General features: G+C 34.7%; 1 protein-coding gene across 1 annotated transcript in view; it reads left to right on the top strand.

Moving 5' to 3' along the window:
- LOC148947534 (DNA mismatch repair protein Msh6-like) overlaps window positions 1-13,363 on the top strand; it is a 281,626-nt gene that overhangs the window by 103,760 nt on the left and 164,503 nt on the right. The window contains exons 5-6 of the mRNA XM_089095293.1: window positions 5,421-5,686; window positions 9,159-9,458. Coding sequence (XP_088951419.1) covers window positions 5,421-5,686; window positions 9,159-9,458 — 566 coding nt within the window. The remainder of the gene's footprint in view (window positions 1-5,420; window positions 5,687-9,158; window positions 9,459-13,363) is intronic.

Raw genomic sequence — 13,363 nt, 5'->3', positions numbered from 1 at the left:
CCACTTTATATTGTCCATTATAAACTTTTTTGGTTTGTGTGGCCAAACTGTTTGGCCACACAAACCTGAGAGACAAACTTGAGATGCTGAAACTTGAGATTTCTGTATTGCAAAGTTATTTGGTTTTGGTTTGTGTCGCCAAACTATTAGGCCACACAAACCTGAGAGACATACTTGAGAAAGTTAAAAAGTTATCTTTTTTAAGGGGATGCGATACTTTAAAGGACCACTTTATATTGTCCATTATAAACTTTTTTGGTTTGTGTGGCCAAACTGTTTGGCCACACAAACCTGAGAGACAAACTTGAGATGGTTAAAAAAGTTATCTTTTTTAAGGGGATGCGATACTTTAAAGGACCACTTTATATTGTCCATTATAAACTTTTTTGGTTTGTGTGGCCAAACCATTAGGCCACACAAACCTGAAACTTGGACCACTTTATATTGTCCATTATAAACTTTTTTGGTTTGTGTCGCCAAACTATTAGGCCACACAAACCTGAGAGACAAACTTGAGATAGTTAAAAAGTTATCTTTTTTAAGGGGATGCGATACTTTAAAGGACCACTTTATATTGTCCATTATAAACTTTTTTGGTTTGTGTGGCCAAACCATTAGGCCACACAAACCTGAAACTTGGACCACTTTATATTGTCCATTATAAACTTTTTTGGTTTGTGTCGCCAAACTATTAGGCCACACAAACCTGAGAGACAAACTTGAGATAGTTACAAAGTTATCTTTTTTAAGGGGATGCGATACTTTAAAGGACCACTTTATATTGTCCATTATAAACTTTTTGGTTTGTGTGGCCAAACTATTAGGCCACACAAACCTGAAACTTGGACCACTTTATATTGTCCATTATAAACTTTTTTGGTTTGTGTCGCCAAACTATTAGGCCACACAAACCTGAGAGACAAACTTGAGATAGTTACAAAGTTATCTTTTTTAAGGGGATGCGATACTTTAAAGGACCACTTTATATTGTCCATTATAAACTTTTTTGGTTTGTGTGGCCAAACTGTTTGGCCACACAAACCTGAGAGACAAACTTGAGATGGTTAAAAAGTTATCTTTTTTAAGGGGATGCGATACTATAAAGGACCACTTTATATTGTCCATTATAAACTTTTTGGTTTGTGTGGCCAAACTATTAGGCCACACAAACCTGAAACTTGGACCACTTTATATTGTCCATTATAAATTTTTTTGGATTGTCGCCTAACTATTAGGCCACACAAACCTGAGAGACAAACTTGAGATAGTTAAAAAGTTATCTTTTTTATGGGGATGCGATACTTTAAAGGACCACTTTATATTGTCCATTATAAACTTTTTTGGTTTGTGTGGCCAAACTATTAGGCCACACAAACCTGAAACTTGGACCACTTTATATTGTCCATTAAAAATTTTTTTGGATTGTGTCGCCAAACTATTAGGCCACACAAACCTGAGAGACAAACTTGAGATAGTTAAAAAGTTATCTTTTTTAAGGGGATGCGATACTTTAAAGGACCACTTTATATTGTCCATTATAAACTTTTTTGGTTTGTGTCGCCAAACTATTAGGCCACACAAACCTGAGAGACAAACTTGAGATAGCTACAAAGTTATCTTTTTAAGGGGATGCGATACTTTAAAGGACTACTTTATATTGTCCATTATAAGCTTTTTGGTTTGTGTGGCCAAACTGTTTGGCCACACAAACCTGAGAGACAAACTTGAGATGGTTAAAAAGTTATCTTTTTTAAGGGGATGCGATACTATAAAGGACCACTTTATATTGTCCATTATAAACTTTTTTGGTTTGTGTGGCCAAACTATTAGGCCACACAAACCTGAAACTGGACCACTTTATATTGTCCATTATAAATTTTTTTGGATTGTGTCGCCAAACTATTAGGCCACACAAACCTGAGAGACAAACTTGAGATAGTTAAAAAGTTATCTTTTTTAAGGGGATGCGATACTTTAAAGGACCACTTTATATTGTCCATTATAAACTTTTTGGTTTGTGTGGCCAAACTATTAGGCCACACAAACCTGAAACTTGGACCACTTTATATTGTCCATTATAAATTTTTTTGGATTGTGTCGCCAAACTATTAGGCCACACAAACCTGAGAGACAAACTTGAGATAGTTAAAAAGTTATCTTTTTTAAGGGGATGCGATACTTTAAAGGACCACTTTATATTGTCCATTATAAACTTTTTTGGTTTTTGTGGCCAAACTATTAGGCCACACAAACCTGAAACTTGGACCACTTTATATTGTCCATTATAAACTTTTTTGGATTGTGTCGCCAAACTATTAGGCCACACAAACCTGAGAGACAAACTTGAGATAGTTAAAAGTTATCTTTTTTAAGGGGATGCGATACTTTAAAGGACCACTTTATATTGTCCATTATAAACTTTTTTGGTTTGTGTCGCCAAACTATTAGGCCACACAAACCTGAGAGACAAACTTGAGATAGCTACAAAGTTATCTTTTTTAAGGGGATGCGATACTTTAAAGGACTACTTTATATTGTCCATTATAAGCTTTTTTGGTTTGTGTGGCCAAACTGTTTGGCCACACAAACCTGAGAGACAAACTTGAGATGGTTAAAAAGTTATCTTTTTTAAGGGGATGCGATACTATAAAGGACCACTTTATATTGTCCATTATAAACTTTTTTGGTTTGTGTGGCCAAACTATTAGGCCACACAAACCTGAAACTTGGACCACTTTATATTGTCCATTATAAATTTTTTTGGATTGTGTCGCCAAACTATTAGGCCACACAAACCTGAGAGACAAACTTGAGATAGTTAAAAAGTTATCTTTTTTAAGGGGATGCGATACTTTAAAGGACCACTTTATATTGTCCATTATAAACTTTTTTGGTTTGTGTGGCCAAACTATTAGGCCACACAAACCTGAAACTTGGACCACTTTATATTGTCCATTATAAATTTTTTTGGATTGTGTCGCCAAACTATTAGGCCACACAAACCTGAGAGACAAACTTGAGATAGTTAAAAAGTTATCTTTTTTAAGGGGATGCGATACTTTAAAGGACCACTTTATATTGTCCATTATAAACTTTTTTTGGTTTTTGTGGCCAAACTATTAGGCCACACAAACCTGAAACTTGGACCACTTTATATTGTCCATTATAAACTTTTTTGGTTTGTGTCGCCAAACTATTAGGCTACACAAACCTGAGAGACAAACTTGAGATAGTTAAAAAGTTATCTTTTTTAAGGGGATGCGATACTTTAAAGGACCATTTTATATTGTCCATTATAAACTTTTTTTGGTTTGTGTCGCCAAACTATTAGGCCACACAAACCTGAGAGACAAACTTGAGATAGTCAAAAAGTTATCTTTTTTAAGGGGATGCGATACTTTAAAGGACCATTTTATATTGTCCATTATAAACTTTTTTGGTTTGTGTGGTGAAACTACTTGGCCACACAAACTTGAGATAGTTAAAAAGTTATTTTTTTGAAAGGGAAGCGATACTTTAAAGGACCACTTTATATTGTCCATTATAAACTTTTTGGTTTGTGTGGCCAAACTATTAGGCCACACAAACCTGAAACTTGGACCACTTTATATTGTCCATTATAAACTTTTTTTGGTTTGTGTCGCCAAACTATTAGGCCACACAAACATGAGAGACAAACTTGAGATAGATAAAAAGTTATCTTTTTTAAGGGGATGCGATACTTTAAAGGACAACTTTATATTGTCCATTATAAACTTTTTGGTTTGTGTGGCCAAACTATTAGGCCACACAAACCTGAAACTTGGACCACTTTATATTGCCCATTATAAACTTTTTTGGTTTGTGTCGCCAAACTATTAGGCCACACAAACCTGAGAGACAAACTTGAGATAGTTAAAAAGTTATCTTTTTTAAGGGGATGTGATACTTTAAAGCACCACTTTATATTGTCCATTATAATCTTTTTTGGTTTGTGTGGCCAAACTATTAGGCCACACAAACATGAGAGACAAACTTGAGATAGTTAAAAAGTTATCTTTTTTAAGGGGATGAGATACTTTAAAGGACAACTTTATATTGTCCATTATAAACTTTTTTGGTTTGTGTGGCCAAACTATTAGGCCACACAAACCTGAAACTTGGACTACTTTATATTGCCCATTATAAACTTTTTTGGTTTGTGTCGCCAAACTATTAGGCCACACAAACCTGAGAGACAAACTTGAGATAGTTAAAAAGTTATCTTTTTTAAGGGGATGAGATACTTTAAAGCACCACTTTATATTGTCCATTATACACTTTTTTGGTTTGTGTGGCCAAACTATTAGGCCACACAAACCTGAGAGACAAACTTGAGATAGTTAAAAAGTTATCTTTTTTAAGGGGATGCGATACTTTAAAGTACCACTTTATATTGTCCATTATAAATTTTTGGTTTGTGTGGCCAAACTATTTGGCCACACAAACCTGAGAGATAGACTTGACATAGTTAAAAACTCATCTTTTTTAAGGGGATGCGATGCTTTAAAGGACCACTTTATATTGTCTATTATAAAATTTTTTGGTTTGTATGGCCAAACTATTAGGCCACACAAACCTGAGAGACAAACTTGAGATAGTTAAAAAGTTATCTTTTTTAAGGAGATGCGATACTTTAAAGGACCACTTTATAATGTTCATTATAAACTTTTGGTTTGTGTGGCCAAACTATTAGGCCACACAAATCTGAGAGACAAACTTGAGATAGTTAAAAAGTTATCTTTTTTAAGAGGATGCGATACTTTAAACGACCACTTTATATTGTCCATAATAAACTTTTTTGGTTTGTGTGGCCAAACTATTTGGCCACACAAACCTGAGAGACAAACTTGAGATAGTTAAAAACTCATCTTTTTTAAGGGGATGCGATATTTTAAAGGACCACTTTGTATTGTCTATTATAAACTTTTTTGGTTTGTGTGGCCAAACTATTAGGCCACACAAACCTGAGAGACAAACTTGAAATAGTTTAAAAGTTATCTCTTTTAAGGGGATGCGATACTTTAAAGGACCACTTTATATTGTCTATTATAAATTTTTTGGTTTGTGTGGTAAAACTATTTGGCCACACAATCGTGAGAGACAAACTTGAGATAGTTAAAAAGTTATCTTTTTTAAGGGGATGCGATACTTTAAAGGACCACTTTATGTTGTCCATCATAAACTTTTTTGGTTTGTGTGGCCAAACTATTTGGCCACACAAACCTGAGAGACAAACTTGAGATAGTTAAATGGATTTGTTTGGGTATATAATCAAAATTGTCAACCCTTAACGCTGATTTTCAGGACTATATGCTTGTTTTTTTCCATCTATTGTGTGTGGGGGTGTCTATTTTCTTCGTTTTCTGTTAACACAGTTTGAAGTCCTAATTACATTTTAGGAGAAAGTGAAGATGGAATGGACTCAGATATTTTGGAAACCGAATCTCCTCTCAAGAAACCCAAAATATCTAAAGGTAAAAACGGTGTTACGCCAGTTCCAAAGCCGCAATCAAAGGGTGCTGGTTTAAAAACACCAACTCAAAATGGTACACCAAAAAATGGATTCTCAACTCCGTCGTCAACAATCGGAACACCAACCTCAACAAGTGGAACGCCATCTGTTAATGCCAGTACATTGAGAAGATTATCTTCCTTCTCTAAAGAGGTTAGTACATACCAGACACTTGCACAGAAATTTTAAGGGAGGTGGCTAATTTTTTCAGAGGGGGATCCCCCTCTCAACTTCTAAAAAAAGCAAAGCTAGATTAATCGCATTTGAAATTTTGAAACTTTAGAAGACACCTTAACAATTTCAACATATCACGAATATGTCGCACAGTTATAAAACAGCTAAATTAAGTGTTTTGATTAACTTAATTAAATTAAGAGTAACTACCTAAGTCTTCTAGTCTAGGAAGCCATTTTGTGGGGAAATATGGGGAAAGGGGGATCCGGAGATAAGAAAGATAATTTTCAATCGAAATATGCAGTTTCCTTTTGTTTTCAGTTTCTTCGGGAAGGAGGCGTTTCTGTTTCATACATAATGCTTTGTCACTTCGTTTAAATTTTACTGCAAGAATTCCAAAAAGAGTAGCAGTTATATTTAAATACTGCTACTAATAATGAAAACACAGTGCCAAGCCGAGTGAGGCCAACGCAGGTGCGCAAGCTTATCCTCCTTAGCACTATTCAGACAAAGTATTCACTCCTTGCCAATTTCTTTAAATGTTTTCCATGACCTTTTGCGGTCGTCATATTTGAGGACGTCCTGCTAAGACAACCTGCTAACCAGAGGCATATTATAAAAAAGAACATTTTTGGCAATTTTTCAATTTTTTCAAGTTCAATATTAATTTTTCAAAATGTTTGAAAACCAAAAATTTTCAAGGTCAATATTAATATACTGTTAATTTTTATACATTAATTAAACCAGTTTAAATTTCATTTAGTTTTTTAAATTAATTAATTTTTTATTTTAATTAAGACATTAATTTCAGTTTATTTTCCTTAAAACGTGACTTAACTGTTCTTTCTTAATAGTAAATAATTTCTGAGACCACACTGGCTAATTATGATAAAACGAAAAAAATAGTAAAGAACAGAAAAACGAGGATTATACAATTTTTTTATTCAGTTACCCTTTCACCGTTACATGGAAAGGGTCGTCAAATTTTAGTTGTGTTTTGTTTTAAGGTTTGAAATTTTTATATTATCCTTGGATTTTTGCTATATTCTCGTTTTGTCTTTCATTATAGCCCCAGAGAGTGTAACCCTATCGAACCATATATTTTATAAAGCTTATAATTTGATATATGACACTACAAATCAGTGCCTAAAACTATCACTATCACTGGACACTTTTAATGGATAATACCTTCCTTCCTCGGTCTATAAAACCAAACTATAAAACGGCAATAGCTTCCTCGGTCTATAAAGCCAAAAAAAACAAACTATAAAACGGCAATAGCTTCCTCGGTCTATAAAACCAAACTATAAAACGGCAATTGCTTCCTCGGTCTATAAAACCAGACTATAAAACGGCAATAGCTTCCTCGGTCTATAAAACCAAACTATAAAACGGCAATAGCTTCCTCGGTCTATAAAACCAAACTATAAAACGGCAATTGCTTCCTCGGTCTATAAAACCAAACTATAAAACGGCAATAGCTTCCTCGGTCTATAAAACCAAACTATAAAACGGCAATTGCTTCCTCGGTCTATAAAACCAGACTATAAAACGGCAATAGCTTCCTCGGTCTATAAAACCAAACTATAAAACGGCAATAGCTTCCTCGGTCTATAAAACCAAAAAACCAAAGTATGAAACGGTAATAGCTTCCTCGGTCTATAAAACCAAAAAACCAAACTATAAAACGGCAATAGCTTCCTCGGTCTATAAAACCAAACTATAAAACGGTAATAGCTTCCTCGGTCTATTAAACCAAAAAACCGAACTATAAAACGGCAATAGCTTCCTCAGTCTATAAAACCAAACTATAAAACGGCAATAGATTCCTCGTTCTATGAAGCCAAAAAACCAAACTATAAAACGGCAATAGCTTCCTCTGTCTATAAAACCAAACTATAAAACTGCAATAGCTTCCTCGGTCTATAAAACCAAAAAACCAAACTATAAAACGGCTATAGCTTCCTCGGTCTATAAAACGGCAATAGCTTCCTCGGTCTATAAAACCAAAAAAAAAAACTATAAAACGGCAATAGCTTCCTCGGTCTATAAAACAAAACTAAAAAACGGAAATAGATTCCTCGGTATATAAAACAAAAAAAACAAACTATAAAACGGCAATAGCTTCCTCGGTCTATAAAGCAAAAAAACCAAACTATAAAACGGCAATGGCTTCCTCGGTCTATAAAACCAAACTATAAAACGGCAATAGCTTCCTCGGTATATAAAACAAAAAAACCAAACTATAAAACGACAATAGCTTCCTCGGTCTATAAAACGGCAATAGCTTCCTCGTTCTATAAAACCAAAAAAAAAAACAACTATAAAACGGCAATAGCTTCCTCGGTCTATAAAACCAAACTATAAAACGGCAATAACTTCCTCGGTCTATAAAGCCAAAAAACCAAACTATAAAACGGCAATAGCTTCCTCGGTCTATAAAACCAAAAAACCAAACAATAAAACGGCAATATCTTCCTCGGTCTATAAAACCAAACTATAAAACGGCAATAGCTTCCTCGGTCTATAAATCCAAAAAACCAAACTATAAAACGGCAATAGCTTCCTCGGTCTATAAAACAAAAAAAACAAACTATAAAACGGCAATAGCTTCCTCGGTCTATAAAACCAAAAAACCATACTATAAAACGGCAATAGCTTCCTCGGTCTATAAAACCAAACTATAAAACGGCAATAGCTTCCTCGGTCTATAAAGCCAAAAAAACAAACTATAAAACGGCAATAGCTTCCACGGTCTATAAAACCAAAAAACCAGACTATAAAACGGCAATAGCTTCCTCGGTCTATAAAACCAAACTATAAAACGGCAATAGCTTCCTCGGTCTATAAAGCCAAAAAACCAAACTATAAAACGGCAATAGCTTCCTCGGTCTATAAAACCAAAAAATCAAACTATAAAACGGCAATAGCTTCCTCGGTCTATAAAGCCAAAAAGGTGGTGTTTTGAGGTGGTGTTACTCAAAGATTTTTTTCGGGGTGGGGGGTGGGGGGGGTACACAAAAAAACAAAAAACGCATACAAAATTTGTTTATATCCATTTTGTTACGTTTTTACGAGTCAAACAAACATTTCGGGGGGGGGGGGGGGTTCAAGCCACCTACCCCCCCCCCCCTGGATACGGCCTTGATAATAAGCACTCACTTTCGAACACATTGACACATTCTCGCTTACATTTAAACAAAAAAAAAAAAATCTGTTTGAGGGTGTTCCTTGGAGCATATTTCGCTATAAATATCACACTCTTTGGATATATCTAAACATATTAAATGCACGCATATCTTGTTTCAAGGTGCTCCTTGAACCACACTTATGAGTTTTAAACAGGAAATCACATTCTCTTATACATCTAAACGCATTGAATTCAAAAATTTTCGGTTTGACGTTGCTCTCTCTGAGAACACGTTTACTGATTTACCAATTTTTATTCCAGGATGCACAAGATGTTGAGGAAAGAAAATTTTCATATCTCAACTCAGATCACGACTTCATAAAACCAGAGCAGATTAAAGATGCTAATGGGAGACGACCGGATCACCCTGACTATGATCCACGGACCCTTTTGATCCCAGATCGTTTTTTGGAGCAACAGACTCCTGCGATGGCTCAGTGGTGGAGGTTGAAAGCTGCCCATTATGATACTATCCTGTTCTTTAAAATGGGAAAGTTTTATGAGCTTTTTCACATGGATGCTGCCATCGCTGTTCAGGAGCTGGGTATAGTTTATATGAAGGTATTTTCAATTGGCCTTTCTTACAGGCAAGGCCGTATCCAGGGGGGGGGGTGCCAGGTTTGAAGCCTCCCCCCCCCTGAAATTTGTGTCGACTCATAAAAACGTAACAAAAATGTATATAAACAAATTTTCAATGTGTTTTTGAAGTTTTTTTTGTACCCCTTCCCCCCCCCCCCCCCAAAAAAAAAATTCAATACTCCCTTCCTTTTTTTTTCTTTTTTGTTTATTGAAATTTATGGGATTTTAAAACTAGGTAAATGAAACTGATTTAAAATAAGTTAAATCAAACCAGAGCAAATAAATCCTACGTTCTTCAAGACGGGTTTGAGTGTGATGTCGCCGATTATTTGGTTTAGGACGAAGTCACTGTAGTGAATCCATAAGCTCAGCCAGTGTCAACCCTGGTTCAAAAGGCTACATGGGGAAATCTGGGGAAGGTAAACAGGAACGGTGGTCAAATTCACAGGATAGCTGGTCTCCAATCCACAAATGCCCTTCCAGTCTGAAGGGCCATGACACGGAAATCAACACTGTAGGTTTTGACTGTGATGGCTGATGCAAGGTTGCCACCCGGTGGAAAAAGTTACTAGATTTTATTGGTTTTATGGTTGATTTAGTGATTTTTTTTCAATAATATAGTGATTTATGTGTTGATTTAGTGATTTATTTTTTTTGTTTAGGCTACACGAAAAAATTACTAGAAATAGTGATAAATCATTAGGGGTAGCAACCCTGGGCTGATGCCACATCTCTTGCTTTTCTTCCCATAAAGGATGCCAACGGTAAACAATCAGATCACACTGACTGTGATTCCAGCTGACTATGAAACCATTAATCCTGGGTTTTTTTTTAAAGCAAATACCTGGAATGGCTTGATGATGGATATTGAAAGCTGCCCGTTATGATTCTATTATATTTTTAGAAACGGATAAAGTTGTAAAGTTTTTCTATGGATTGCGCAAGAACTAGGTGTAAATGAGAGTTTTTCAGCAGGTGCGTAATTTGCTATGGGACAGGGGGCAACTGCTCACCCAGAGCTCAGTTTGCCCCACCCCCAGACTCAAGCCCCCTCCCCCTAGCTGATGTTTAATTTCTTCAAAAATAACTTAGATAAGTTTGCATAATTCAAGTATCAACAGAAACGGATCAGTTTTCTTTAGTATATATTTACCTTTATAGTACTTTTATAGTACCGTATAAAGCACCTTTATAGTACCTATAGTACCGTATAAAGCACCTTTATAGTACCTTTATAGCACCTATAGTACCGTATAAAGCACCTTTATAGTACCGTATAAAGTACCTATAGTACCGTATAAAGCACCTTTATAGTACCTTTATAGTACCTATAGTACCGTATAAAGCACCTTTATAGTACCTATAGTACTGTACAAAGCACCTTTATAGTACCTATAGTACCGTATAAAGCACCTGTATAGTACCTACACTACCTTATAAAGCACCTTTGTAGTACCGTATAAAGCACCTTTATAGTACCTATAGTACCGTATAAAGCACCTTTATAGTACCTTTATAGTACCTATAGTACCGTATAAAGCACCTTTATAGTACCTATAGTACCGTATAAAGCACCTTTATAGTACCTATAGTACCGTATAAAGCACCTTTATAGTACCTATAGTACCGTATAAAGCACCTTTATAGTACCTATAGTACCGTATAAAGCACCTTTATAGTACCTATAGTATCGTATAAAGCACCTTTATAGTACCTTTATAGTACCTATAGTACCGTATAAAGCACCTTTATAGTACCGTATAAAGCACCTTTATAGTACTTTTATAGTACTAAATAGCACCTTTCATGGTACCAAATGACTCATTTTTCAGTTTTACAGTCATTTTCACTTTATTCTCAACATAATCTGGAACTAACAATATCGGTGAATACTAGTTAGGTTATCTTCAAATTTAATTACCTTCAAAATTGCCGGGAATTTTTAGAAAAGCTCGGAATTGTTTTCCTGGCTTTTAGGATTTGGAATCACTTGAGAATAATTCCAGGTAATTTTGAAGGTGATTAAATTTGAAGGTAATCTAACTAGTATTCCCCAACACTGTTAATTCCCGGTTATTTTAAGAAAAGCCAGGAATTATTTCCCTGGCTTTTTGGATTTTGAGATCTGCAATAATTCGAGAATAATTTCAGGCAATTTTGAAGGTAACCTAACTAGTATTTACCGACACAGTTAGTTCCAGGTCATTTTAAAAGGGAAAAAAATATTTCCATACTTTTTTCAATACTATCACATTATTTATTTCTTTTTTATTTTTAGAATATGCTTAATTCCCCGAAATAAATTTGTGCATACGTACGTTTTTCTATGCACCGTTCGAAAATGATCAATTTTTATTTGACATTGATTCTGCTTTATTTAAACCTCGTTAATTTTCTTCCTTTGCATTTTAGAAACTATCATTTTATGGAATTTTTGGTTTGATTCAAACCAAGATTAGAATACTAGATGACAATATATCAATATTATGTCATCATTATATGATGACAGTGGCTCTGAAGTATGGTTGTTCCGAAAACCAGATGAAGATTACCTAGATATTTTCCAGGAAAACTGCCTACGAATCGTTCTGGGGATCTGGCTGAATGGCAGCATTTCAGATAGTAGGCCGTAAGGAAAGTGTGCTTCAATACCGCTTCTAGGGCTTTAGTGAAAGAATGGTTGAGGTGGCTAGGGCACGTTGTGCGGATGAAAGATGACAGATTGCCGAAGATTGTCCTTTTCGGCCAACTGTCTAGGGCTAAACGAAAAGCAGGTCTTCCTCGTCTGGGGTGGGAGGACGTCAAAAAGAAAGATTTGAAGGAAATGTGAACTTCCTGGGAGGGTGTAAAAAAGGAGGCTTTGAATAGATTGGGATGGAGGAGGAGCGTGCGTAGCTATGTTGACCTCAGGTGTCTTGGTGCTGCGGTGATTTTTTAGTAGTATTAGTATTCAGTATATATATATATATATATATATATATATATATATATATATATATATATATATATATATATATATATATATATATATATATATATATATATATATATATATATATATATATATATATATTTTTTTTTTTTTAGTCTGAGGCAATTACTAGGAACAATGTTGCGGGATTGACTAAAAAAAGGTGCGAATATTCCAGCTTCAAACTCGGAAACCTTTCGAAACAGAAAATAAAGAAGGAAGTAGAACTAGAATAAACCGATAAAGTATACAAGAAAATAACGTGAAGAAGAGAAAAACTATATATAAAGAAAAAAAAGACGAAGGTCACGTCTGAAAAATATTTCTATTAGTTTTGCATAAACCCTTTTGATGATAGCACACAACGCAATGCAGTGCATGAAGCTGAAGCGAAAATAATTGGCACAGTTCCCACATAATCAATATTCAGTCTTCTGATATCAGATTGCAGCAAAATGGAAGACAGTGACTGAATATTGATTGTGTGGGAACTGTGGAATTGTTTTTGCTTCAGCTTCGTGTGCTGAATAGTGTTGTGTGTTGCCATCACGAGAACTTGGTCACAGTTTGTGCGAAAGTAATAGAACTAATGTAGTTAAATTGCAAGTTTTATAGTTATAAGTTAAATTATATAAATCTTGTAGTTAAAATAAGATAAAATATAATATTTAAAATAAAATCGGGTTAAGGATTGTGCTCCCTGTGAAAGTTCTGGTGCGTTATTGTTCTGCAATATGAGATCTCACACAGGGGTAAAAAGATCATTTGATTTGGTTTATAACTAAGAACAAATGAATATAATAATAATAATAATGTATTATTAAAGCTTTTTTACAGCCATATACAAAACAAAAAAGAAAAGAAAGAGGATAAATAAAATGAAGACATACTAAAATCACTATCCTCTTAATCAACA

This window comes from Artemia sp. Qi Xiang Cuo, chromosome 10, assembly GCF_049724085.1.
Source record: "Artemia sp. Qi Xiang Cuo chromosome 10, ASM4972408v1, whole genome shotgun sequence".
NCBI classification, from domain to species: Eukaryota; Metazoa; Arthropoda; class Branchiopoda; order Anostraca; family Artemiidae; genus Artemia; species Artemia sp. Qi Xiang Cuo.
Note: the sequence above shows the minus strand (reverse complement) of the source record. Positions and strands in the feature narration are given on the sequence as shown.